We start from the raw sequence: 13334 nt of genomic DNA, 5'->3' as shown, positions 1-13334 counted from the left end.
ATTAACCCCTTCTCTTCCCTGGGTTCCTCCCTTCACTCTCTGCTCTTTAGCTTGCCTATTAATTGCCGTAACTGAAACAGAATGCTGCCAAACTCTTTTCTTCTATTGCAAGTTTATTTGACCATATTCATCTTCAGAACATCCTTGATAAAATGATCCACTAGTCATCTGCCAGTGATATTACAGTCAATCCAGGATCTCTGCTGAATTTGACTTAGGCCATCAAGTCATCAGCAATTGTTAAAGATATTGTTGGGATATCAGAGACTTGGTGTCACACAGATATAAGCAGTGCAGAATTGGAATTTGGGGAGTACAATGCATACAGGAAGGATAGACAGGACAGGGAGGAGGGGTTATGCTGTTAGTTAAGAAACACATCAAATCTAAGGAAGTGTATCCAATTGATGTTGGTGGACAATGCATCATTGAGTCTGTGTGGTGTTTAATAAGCACTGGGAAAGGAAAAATGAGAGTAGGTGTATGTTATAGGCCTAATGAATCTGACTATAATGAGCAATTGTGCAGAGAAATAGTGGGCCAGTAAATCAGAATGTCTTATAATGGGGGATTTTAACTTTTCAGATATTGACTGGAACTTGTGTTTGGTCACTCGCACACTGGCAAGGCTATTGTGGATTTATTGGATGACTGTTTTCTACAGCAACATGTTCAAGAGGTAACCAGAGGGAGTAATACTCTTGATCTGATTATTTATATGTCACAAAAAGGGGATCCTCCTGCTCCTATGCTTATCTTTGACAACACTCCGATTTCTAGACAAGATCAGATATCTTTATTAAGGATTACCCTAACTTCTAATCTCTCTTGGCATAAAAAAAAAAAAGGTTAAGTGCAGCCATTATCAACCCACTTCAGAATGGAAGCCTCCTCAACAATTCATGCTGAGGGAAATGGACCATAATCTGCCACGCTGGTCCAGTGCTGGTTGACAGATTGACCTTATTCAGCAGTCAGGGGCTTGAACCCTGGTCTACTCAAAGAGTGTGTGCTACTGCACTCCCGCTCCTGACCACTCGGCTACGGAGGCCGTCTCTCTTGGCATAAGTAAATCACAAATATTGCTTCCTTTCCATCTAAAAAGACTGGATTTTCTCTTTCATTACTCTTGGCATTACTTTTCTTCTAAATATCTACTCTCACTACAAATCTCAAATCCACTCTACCATGGAATACTGTTCCCACATCTGGAGTGGTGTTCCCCATAACTTCTCTCAGGCTTCTAGACTTCATTCAAAAGAGTGTAGTTAGATTAATTAATAACCCATCTCTTACATAGTCTCTCCACTCTCTGTCTCATAGATGTTCTGTTTCTGCTGCATGCCTTTTCCATAGGTACTTCCATAGGCACTGTTCTGAATTGGTTCCTATAATTCTCTCTCTCTTCCAAGCAAGTCCAAACACGTGCTGCAACCAGTCAGCACCTTTTACTGCCAACTTCAAACTCACAAAACGAACTTGTCTTCTTATTCATTTATGCCCATTTTCCTAAATTACAATCTACAGAAATTCAAGTCTCTTTTTTCATCTTCTCCATCCTTCAACCCATAAAAAAAAAGGTAAAACTGCAGACATTATCAACCCACCGCAGGATGGATGGAAGCCTCCTGAGCAATTCATGCTGAGGGAAATGGGCCATAATCTGCCATGCTGGTCCAGTGCGGGTTGGCAGATCGACTGTATTTGGCGGTCAGGGGCTTGAATCCTGGTCTACTCAAAGAGCGTGTGCTATTGCACTCCTGCTCCTGACCATTTGGCTATGGAGTCCCATACACAGTACTAAGTATCATGGGTTCTGATACCTTTCATTGGGGGATTTCATAAAAGAATATATTTGAATCATTGTTGCCCTTTGTTATTCCTTCAGTGAAAGCTAACGAACACCCTGCACATAATTATTTTGTTACTTTTGCATTATGGTATGTAAGTGACTTTTTTGATTTATTTTGGGATACTGAAGGGACTTCACATGAGGAATTCTGTACAGAAGTGGAGGCCGGAAGTTTATTTAACTCTAATAGGGAGCTAAATGATTTTGTAATAACTGAGAGGAAAGTGGCGGAAAAATTGTTGAAGTTAAACATAAGAAAGGTACTTGAGGTGGATAGGATCTATCCAGTTATAATAAGAGAAGCAGCAAATGAAGTAAGGAAACCCTTAGCCATAATTATGAGAGCATCCTTAGATTCAGGGGAGGTCTCCATGGGCTGGAGAAGTGCAAATGTATCCCCAATTCACAAAGGGGGATCAAAGGGTGACACGAGTAATTACAGACCTGTTAGTTTAACTCCTGTTCCAGGGAAAGTAATGGAGTCACTGGTTAAAGAAGCACTGCAAGATCATTTTGGCAAGGCTGCAGTTATAGTTCAGACACAGCATGGGTTTGTTAAGGGTGAAATCCTGTCTAACTTCCCCTTAAGAAATTCATGATTTGATTGGATACTGTGATGTGGTCACAAAACTGGAAGCAGAAAAAATTTTGATATCATATCTTGGATTTTAGGATAGATTTTGATGCTGTTGCACACAAAAGGCTGCTGTACAAATTGGAGCAGTATGGCTTTAAGGGAAAGTTGCTGCTATGGATAAAATGTTGGTTGAGTGGGAACAGATAGAGAATGGTAATCAATGGACACTGCTCATTGTAGAGTAATTTTATTTGTGACATCTCCCAGAGTTCGGTGTTGAGACCATTGTTGTTTTCCGTATTTATCAGTGATATTGATGAAGGTATAACAGGCTTGCTGTTCAAGTTTGCAGATGATATGAAGGTTGGCAGGGATGAAGATGTTCCTGGTGGGGAATGGGATAGTCCCATCCACCCCAAGAACATCCAACAGGATCTGGAAATATTGGGCAAATGGGCTGAGCGGTGACAATTAAAGTTTAAAGTACAGCACTTCAAAGTACAGCAGTATCACCAGAGTAACGTACAAACTGTGTGGTACTACACTCAGGGTAGTGGAGAATGAAAAAGACTTGAGGATAATTGTGCAGTCTGATATGAAGTTTTTAGAGCAATGTGGACAGGATGCCAGAGCAGCTCATGGGGGGATCTTGTCAATGATATACAGGAACTTTGCTAGCAGGGATAAGGAGGTGATTAGTTCTTTGTAAAAGGCAATGGTCAGGCCACACCTTGAGTATTGCATACAGGTCTGGAAGCCTCATTTTAGGAAGGATGTAGAGCTGTTGGAACAAGTACAGAGAAGGGAACAAGATTGGTGAGGGGAACAAAGGACTCTTACCAAGAAAGGCTCAAGTTCTGCGAATTGCATCTAGAGACTAAGCACCTGCAAGGTTATCTGATTGAGGTATATAAGGCTTTGAATGGTTTGAGTAAGCCCAATGCTGATGGGATTCTTCCTCTTGCTCAGATTATGCACTTTAGGAGGCATAAATTCAAATCGAGGAAAGACACAGAATAGATGTGCAGAAATTTGCCTTTAGTCAGTGAGTGGTTGATTGCTGGAACAAACTTCCATCTGTTATTGTAGAAATTGATAGCTTAAATAAATTCAAGGCAGAACTGGACAAACTTTTGGAGTGATTGGATAGGTGAATGGGAAGGTTTTTTTTTTTTTTTTTTGATTGATGCTGTTTAATCTTGCTTTCTTGCATCATGTGCCACTATTAATGTTAATGTCTTAAGCTATCTAATTGGGAGGAGAAATACAATTTTTACAAATACACTAGAATTATATATATTTTAGCAATTGAAATATGAAAGAAAATTTGAAAATACTTATTAACAACTTACTTTATATGGTCTATGGTAATCTTTAATTTTACTCCTTTTTTGTTTGGAAACGTTCAAAATACAGCAGATATGAAAAAGATTTCTAATGTTTGTAATCATTACTTAAGAAAGCTTCAAATGATGATGATAATAATAAAAGACCATGTTATTCACAACTTTCAGACCACCTTGTTGAGAAGCACTGAATAAATTTGCTGCTTGCTTATCTTGGACCTGTGACAGGAGATAGTCTGAGTAAGAAACATATGGGGAGGGGTGCAAAGACTACTTTTGTCAAGTCATAATAATGTCACAGAAGTTTTATTTGAATTCTGTAATATATGAATCGTAATTAATCAGATTAAATAGTCTTTTTGTAAGAATGTGACTCCAAATTAATAGGTTTCATTATATTAACGAGGCCTTAATGTAATAGCGTTAAGTGAAACATCTTTGTTTCACTTAATGTTTCATTTGATGTAGAAGTATAGAATATATAGAATGCTTTACTTTTATAACTGTTGTTTTATTTGCAGGCACATATTTCATAAGCCATGTGTTGATCCTTGGCTTATTGATCAGAGATCATGTCCCATGTGCAAAATGGATATTTTAAGATTTTATGGATTTGTGGTAAGGAAAACACTTTTTTTTCATGAAAAAATTTAAATCCCTTTGTATATTACTTGGAATATTAATAACTTAAATATAAAAATATATTTAAGATATTACTTGGAATATTAATAACTTAAATATAAAAATGAAGGGAGGACACTATTTTCTATGTGAAATAGCCCCCTCCTTCATATAAATAGTATTATGAATAATATTACTCATTTTATAATTTGATACAAACTGTTGTAGTACAGTAATACCTCAAATTATGCAAGTGATGCATTTCGTAGCAAAGTCGTGTAACTCGAGAGAATTTATTTTTCCAATATTAATTTTTTATTTTTTATAAAAGAAAGATTTATTTTAAAAAAGTAAACATACTTTGTAATTTATCACAATACGAAATTTCATACATATATCAAAATATTTCATACATATAGCAAAAATTTAAAGCTCACATCAAATGTTGATTCTTCATCTTAACTAAATGAATGAATGAATGAATGAATGAATGACATGATGACTTCAGAACCTGCTTAACAAAGGTATCTAATGTTTGATATGTGCGGCACTGTTTCTCCCAATAAACTTCTTCATAACATGCATTTGCATCCTTCATCGATCTTGAAACCACATTTCTTTCTTCATTTAGATCCTTCCCAATAAAATATGACAAATAACATTCCAGATATTTAAAAACTTTCGTCATTCCATTTACTGTTAAAGTTTTTTTTGCTTGTATTTCTTCCTGAATTTTCTTTTTGTTTTTATTGGGCACTTAATTACTCAATTAAATTTTCATTGATATTCTTGATGATAGGAGTTGAGAAGTTCTTCAACATTTTCTTCATCCACTTCATCATAGTCTACTGATTTTGCCAACCAATAGTTTAGTCTGTTATATTTCTTAAATTGTTTATTGGTAATTGTGTTGAACCTCTCACTGCATCAGGCCAAAGTTTCTTTCACATGCCGCTTAAGCAACTCTATGTTACTTCAGAATTTTTAAGTAATGTGGATAGCCATTTTAATATTAAATTTTCTTAAAAATTCTTTGATATTTTCCCTTTCTTTTGCATCCAATTTTCTTATATTCTTCAAAGGTAATAAGTTTTGAATGCTTTTATTACTCCCTGATCCAAAGGACAAATTAATGATATGGTGCTGGGAGGCAAGAATAGCACTTTAAGTTCCTCCTTAATATCTGACAGTCTGTGGATGTTCCAGTGCATTGTCAATTAATGTTAAAATTTTAAAAGGAACCATTTCCCTCTCACAATACACTTTCAGTTTGGGAATAAGTAGATTGGTAAAATAAGAACAAAAGATGATCACATTATGAACACTTGTCTGTGTTCATAATTTTATCATGAATTATTCCCTTCCATATGCTTGTAAAATTTTTGGTAGCTTCCTTTCAACAAACAGCAACTTCTTCCATTAGTTTTAAATTGTGGAAGCCATGACAGCCTTTGAATTTCTGGAAATGTCTGGCACTAGAATTAAATGACTTAGCTTCTTGTTGCTTTTTCTTGCATCACCTATGTAGAAAATGAGAACACTTTCTTGATTTTCATGTTCAATCCATGAACCTAAAATCCTTTCCATTTTTCCATAATTGTTGGTTCAATGATGCAAATTCATGTTTTCACATGCATGCACTTTGAGTCTTTAATTTTATCAGCATTGTCTCTAATTGTAAAAATTGTTGATTCATTTATTCCAGTAACTAATTTCATGTCTTTCGTTTTTTCTCCATTCTTGTAGCTTCTCACTACAGCAAGCTTTTCTTCCAAGGTAATATTTTCCTTTGGTTTGAAGCTTTGTTAGAAACTCATTGTAGGATTCACAATTGAAATAACACACACACACACACACACACACACACACACACACACACACACACACACACACACACACACACACACACACACACAAACTGGCAAATTAAAAAAATCTAAAGATGGATGGTTAGAAATAACACTGCAAAGGGTTTTCTAAACAACAATTGCAAATAGGAAAGTGGACAACTCTTTTCATTTTTAATTTGCAATTCTATCCAACTTTATTATAACTCATGCATATATAAAAATGAAGTATAGATGTTTAATATTACACACAACAAATTAAAACTGAAATTTCTGAAAGTCAAACAAAAATCATATTAATGTGAAATTGCAATTTGAATTTCAATTTGCTTAACTTGAGATACCATTAAATCTTAATAGTTGATGTTAAGTTATGATAATGAGTAACAGGAATTTCTGATTTTGTGAGGTTGTAATCTGTAAAACCCTAGCTAGTTCCATATTCTAAAATTTTACTTTGTTGTAGCGTACTTGATAGAGTATCAAATAATTTTTTGAGTAGTAATAATAGTTTATTAATTAATTTCTGGAAAAAGAAATTTATTTCATTTCTCTAATGCTTCATAAGTTTATCCCTGAGTATTGCATAACTATAACTTTGGTTGCTAGAAGAGCATCCAAAAATACCATGGCACATTATAATTTGTATAAGTAATAATTCCCTCATGAATCAGGGCATTATTGCTAGTTTAGTTGTAAAATGTGTTTGAAGATCATTCTTGCAGGTGATCGCAATACAATTGATGAATTATTTTTGTGAATCAGAAGCAGGGAATGTAATCTGAAATTAAAACTAGGTTGCCGAGAAAATGGGTTGATGCCCTGGAGCAGATTAAAACTCAATGACTTAAGTGGCTACTTGTATTTCAGGAGATGCATTCCCAATTTAGACACCAGATGTCATTCATAAAGAGATCACTGTTTTGGGTCAGCAGCTGGTAGTTTGATTGGGGAACTGGGGTTTTTGAGGAAATGGAACATTTTTTGCAGTAAGGTCTGGACTTTTTTTTCTCCCAGAGCATACTGTAACACTGTTTTGGAAGTTGTAAACTTGTAAAAAAAATTTATGTTTAAAATAAAGAAATATTTATTTTTAATTACGAAATATATATATATTTATTTATTATTGTTGCTAACATAAATGATACGGGCAGTCACAATATTATCTGTAGTTTTATAATATGAAACTAGCCTCAAATTTGTGCATATTGGCACCATTATTAAAAAAAAAAAAAAAAAAAAAATCCCCCAAGGAGGTATTCTAGACTTGTGATCTCTGCAGCATTTTAGAAGCTTTTCTTTTAATTAAAAAAAAGCCTTGGTTACATAAAATCAATGATGTTACTAATAACTTGTTAGTTAAAGAAGCTAAATGGGGTTTTGGTTATACACATGGGAATTAATGATATTAAATGCAAATGAACTGACTTCATTGAAAAGTATAGGACCATGCTAAAATATGTTGTGAATTAGGACAAAATTTAATTGTATAATTCTGTCTGCAATCCTGTCCAGACAAGATTTTATAAAGCAAGTATTGTTGATTATCTGTAATAGACTTGAGAGACTTCACAGATTTTGGGTGAGGAAGATTTTCATCAGCATGACACATCCTAGTTGGCAGAAGGAAATTATTTTGTAGGAATGGCATACATTTGAACACAGAATGTGTAAAGGTCCTTGCTGATGTCATTGAAAGAGCTTTAAGGTTCTAGTTGGGGAAGAGAACAGAGAAGCTATAGACATGCAGTCAGTGATGTGGGTTAAGGTCAAAAGTTTGAATGAGAGGTTGCTAGATTGCAAGATGAACCATAGATGATCACTCATCAGGTAAGTACATGAAAGGATGTGATGGATGCAATGCATGCCAGGCTAGTTATGGTGCAACATGCTTTAATAATTATAAGAGCCTTAGTAGCAAAGAAATGAATAACAAGCCAATATGAAACTTAAACTGTTTATATAGTAATGTCAGAAGTGTTTTCAATAAAATGGATGAAGTTGAGCTACTGATTAGGTTTACAGATGTTGTTTTAATAGTTAAATGAGACTGGGTGTTATTGTGATATGGAGAATGATGTGTACAAGAAGGAGAAGAGATAAGACTTTGTTCAATGGAATTGTCAGATTCATAGATCAACCAGCAGATGTTTCTGTGAGCTGAATTCATACTTTGTATCAGTTCAACTCTTATTCTTCTTGAAGATTCAACCTCACCTTCACAGCAGAAAGTTCTTTTTGTGTAGAGGATATTGTGAATATGTAATACAGATATTACACAAGAGTTTTTAAAGTAAGTTTTAAATGAACTTTAAAATTGGTAAGGCATTGAAGAGGCCTCTGGAGTCAGGAACACTGTGATTCATCTAAATGCTACTAAAACACTGACTCAAATCAATAAAATACCCTTTATTAAATAAATATACTGACTGTATAAACTGTATAATAAAATAAAATAAGATGATATTATAACAAGAATGAAAAATAAAAGCGCTAAAAAGATGTTTAAAATTACTAAAAACCACTAAAACCGTAGCTTTCGGCAGCAGCAGCCACCTTCATCAGCAGTAATGGTTACAGGTTATCCAACAATCTATATATGTACACCTATACGTCACCAGCGGGTACGAAACACCAGCTATGGCACTTGCGTTTGATCCACTTCCCGTGCATTGGAACCGGAAATAGCACTGGAACGAACCATTCCAAAACGTTTGTCTCTCCCTAGGATAAGGGCTTCAAAGAGTGGATGAATACGACAGCCCTTATCCCTATTAAGACTATAGCATCCAGACGAACATATCCTTTGACTCTCTAACCATTTCCAGTTCCAAAAACCATGTGCTTTATCTACAATCATGGCTTCTTTAGTCATAATACCACACCAAGTTTCCCAGGCATGTTCAGCTACGGCTGAACACATAATAATCCATCTTGAGGGCCCTATCATGCTCCTCTAGGCGATCACGCAGCCTATGTTTCGTCTCCCCCACATAACATTTCCCCCAATCTGGACACTCAATTTCATATACAACCCCACTAGTGTCATTAGTTGCAATAGGATCTTTAATTGTAGACATTACCATGTGCAGTATCTGATCCAGAAGCTGCACACAGCATACCTGACATGAGTCCAAATAAGAGCAATGGGTTCTGAGATGCCTGGATAGTAGGGGATGTATGCGGTGGCAACAGGTGTAAAAACATCCCTAGGACTGCTACTCATATCTATTAAACATCCTTCAATAATGCTCTGGGGGTAACCGCACGTTACTAGGTCAGCCATAACCCATTTGGTCTCGTCCCTCTCCTCAGATGAAGAGCAATGGGACCCCACCCTACCCATTAAGACTTTGACCACTAATTTTGTGGCAACTGGCCCCGGCAATTTTAAAGTGTGTGTGTGTGTGTGTGTGTGTGTGTGTGTGTGTGTGTGTGGCCATGACACATTATTGCTGATGAAGGCGGCCGCTGCTGCCAAAAGCTGCAGTTTTAGTGGTTTTTAGTAATTTAAAACACCTTTTAGTGCTTTTATTTTTCATTTTTTTTTATAATATCATCTTATTTTATTTTATTTTAATATACAGTTTATACAGTCAGTATATTTATTTAATAAAGGTATTTTATTGATTTGAGTCAGTGTTCTAGTAGCATTATAGATTAATCACAATGGGTAAGGCCCCAGGTACTAATGATATTTCTCAGACATATTGAGAGACTGCAAAAAACCTTTAGGGTTAATTATGAGGTCATTGTTAGATTCATGGGTAATATCCTTGGACTGAAGAAGTGCCAATGTCTTGCCAATATGCAAAGAGGGGAACTAAACTAAGAGTCAGATGAGATGAGTGGCTATAGACTGGTTAGTTTAATCTCGGTGTTAGTATTAGTATTAGTAATGGCCGCATGGTGCAAGAAAGCCTATGGCTTATGCTGCACCAGCCAAGAAAAAAAAAAATCCGAACATTTTTGGGGGAAGGTCAACTGTTATTTACAGTTTTATCTGGATTTTCTGATTTCAGAATTGGTGACCTTGGATAAAAAATAAAATAAAAGCGAGCATTTTTTTAAATTTAACAGATAATCATAAACAAACGTAAGAAGAGGTGGGACTTTAAACAGCTTTAAGCCTATTAATTACTTAATTACTATATGTAGGATGGTGCAGAAAAAAGTTAACAGAAATATGGAAATTAGTTCCATTTCACTTTTTTTTTTCTGGGGTCACCCTGTATACTAGAAGTAGGTTCATCTGCTTCAAATTGCTGTTAGGGATAAAGGGATGGTTGAGTGGGAGAAGACAGAGAGTGGTAATCAATGGACACTGCTCTTCGTGGACTAATGTTATTAGTGGAGTCCCTCAGGGTTCAGTGTTGGGTCCATTGTTGTGTTCTGTATTTATAAATGATTTGCTGATGGTATATCAGCCTTAATGTCCAAATTTGCAGACGATACGAAGGTTGGCAGGGTTCTTAATGACACTGATGACAGTACGCTGCTGCAACAGGATCTAGAAAAGTTGAGCAGATGGGCTGAGCGGTGGCAAATGAAGTTTAACATTGACAAATGTAAAGTACTACATATGGGAAGCAGTAACCCCAGAGTAACGTATCAACTCTGTGGTACTACACTGACAGTGGTAGAGAATGAAAAGGACCTGGGGGTAATTATGCAGGCAGATATGAAGTTTTCTGGGCAGTGCAGACAGTCTGCAAGAGTAGCTCATGGTGTCTTGTCAATGATATACAGGAATTTTTCTAGCAGGGAAAAGGAGGTCATTATCCGCTTGTATAAGGCAATGGTCAGACCACATCTTGAGTACTGTATACAGGTCTGGAGGCCTAATTTTAAGAAGGATGTAGAGCTGTTGGAACAAGAACAGAGAAGGGCAACAAGATTAGTGAATGGAACAAAGGGTTGCTCTTATGAAGAAAGGCTTAAGTTTTGCAAATTAGTGTCTGGAGACAAGGCACCTGCAAGGTGATATGATTGAGTTGCATAAAGCCTTGAACGGTTTGAGCATGCTCAATGCTGATGGGATTCTTCCTCTTGCTCAGAATAATCACCTGAGAGGGAATAAATTCAAATTGAGGAAAGATAGTTGTAGGATAGATGTGCGGAAGTTTGCCTTTAGCCAGTGGGTGGTTGATTGCTGGAACAGACTTCCATCTGTTGTTGTAGAAGTTGATAGCTTAAATAGATTCAAGGCAGAACTTGACAAACAGTTTGAGCGAGTGGATGGGTGAAATAAGGGTTTTTTTTTTTTGGCTGATGCTACATAAGCTTGCTTTCTTGCATCATTTGCCTTTGCTAATATGCTAATGCTAATCTGTTTTGAATTAGTGCAGAAGCAGTTTGGGCTGTGATGTATCAGTGTATTAAATTTTTTAAATTGTGTGTTTAGAGGTTAGTCAGTTTGTTGTGGTGGGAAAACTAACTTCTGAAACCAACTAAACAAAACTGAATGAAAAGCTCTAGAAAAATTTATTACTATTACAAAATGGGATTTGTATGCCACTACTTTTCATTTGGCCAGAAAGTTGTGTGACTGGTTAATTCTGGAGGCATCTATTATACCCTGGCTGGTTGTAATGGATGCAAAATATTATGTTACGGTAACTTAACATATTATACTTTACTGTATTATGAAACTAACATGAATGAGCAATCTTTCTTTTTTGCTTGTATATAAAAATGTATTATAATAATACAGTGCTTAACTACATGATTATATCTTAGCAAACATAATGTTTCTTATTTTTCAGTATAGTGGCAGTCAAGAGAGTGTACTTAACTTAGATGAGGATGTTCACCACCAGCACCATCATCACCATCATGGAGATATACAAGTCATTCATGTTCCTGTGCACAGGCCTCTCTCTCCTGCTAGTTCACAACCCGATGACGACATAGGCAATCTTTCTGTTTCTCCTTTGGTTCATACCCAAGACAGTGCAATTGCTGAAATGAAACTTATTAGTCCCTTTCATACTTCATCATCAGCACCATCATCACTCCATCTTTCATTAAATTCATGGCTGGACAGTGATTTACAGGACCAGCCAGGCTGCAGTGAAAAGGATAACGAGTGTACAGTATCTAGTACAGAAGATGCAAATCCTGATGCTATCCATAATACATGAGTTTAAGATGACTCAGATTATCAGAAGACTTCAGTTGATGACTGAAGAACAGTTTTTTTGTGAAAGTAGACAAGTATTTTGCCAGTAAAACATTGACCTGTATTTATCAATGGGATTAGAACTCGATTGTTTACCCCAGTTAGAGCTTAAGTAAATGTGACAGCGATATTTATTGAAACAAAGTACTTCATAACTGGTTCCATCACCTACTGTCTCCTGCTTTGTGAATATTGGCCAGTTTTTTTTATTACTGACAAACAAAAAATATGACATTCAGTACAAAGCAACTTCTGTTGTTTTCTCCACAAATGGATGGACTAACGAGCTGTGTAGATATTCAGGTTATTTAGACATAGGCATGCTAACAGTAATATATTTATATAAAACCATTATATAATTTATGTGCATATATATATACTATACAATATTAATATATATATATATATCAATTTATGCAAGTTTAAAGGTTGTTATACAACAGATTGTTTTAACTTGCTTAATCAGATTTTTTTCTTTTCAAAATTTCATGAACTTTTTTTTTTTACCAAGAAATTTTGAATTTTGCTGAAATATCAAAATCCAGGCTGGCAGTGCTACTTTTCATTTAGGCAGTTCTCAAATTCATTTAGTGTAACTTATTGGTTTAAATTTATACATTTAATCATTGAAGAGAAAATGAGTGCTAGCTTATTTAGTCAGTCATTCAGCTATTTATTTTTAATTCTGCTCTCAAGAAAGAGAAATGAATAGCAAAAGTTCTATATAAGTTAGAGCGCAAAGTATAAAATCATACAGTTTTGATGACAAAAAAAAACAGCATATTATTTATGACTGTAAAATACCCAATAACTTTATAATCAACCATTGTATAAGGTACTATAATAATCAAAATCAAAATGCATTACAATAAAAGCTCGATTATCTGGGGTGAGTATAGGTTTCTTGATA

The 13334-nt window shown here is 35.4% G+C and overlaps 1 protein-coding gene across 1 annotated transcript in view; it reads left to right on the top strand.

Moving 5' to 3' along the window:
- Nucleotides 1-12735, top strand: part of LOC150080782 (RING finger protein 150-like) — a 169505-nt gene extending 156770 nt beyond the window's left edge. The window contains exons 5-6 of the mRNA XM_090380966.1: nucleotides 4297-4393; nucleotides 12009-12735. Coding sequence (XP_090237092.1) covers nucleotides 4297-4393; nucleotides 12009-12386 — 475 coding nt within the window. The 3' untranslated portion in view covers nucleotides 12387-12735. The remainder of the gene's footprint in view (nucleotides 1-4296; nucleotides 4394-12008) is intronic.
- The last annotated feature ends 599 nt before the right edge of the window (nucleotides 12736-13334 follow it).

This window comes from Mastigoproctus giganteus, chromosome 9 (assembly GCF_048544385.1).
Source record: "Mastigoproctus giganteus isolate SK-2022 chromosome 9, ASM4854438v1, whole genome shotgun sequence".
NCBI lineage: Eukaryota > Metazoa > Arthropoda > Arachnida > Uropygi > Thelyphonidae > Mastigoproctus > Mastigoproctus giganteus.
The sequence above is the reverse complement of the archived record's forward strand: the minus strand, read 5'-3'. Positions and strand labels throughout refer to the sequence as shown.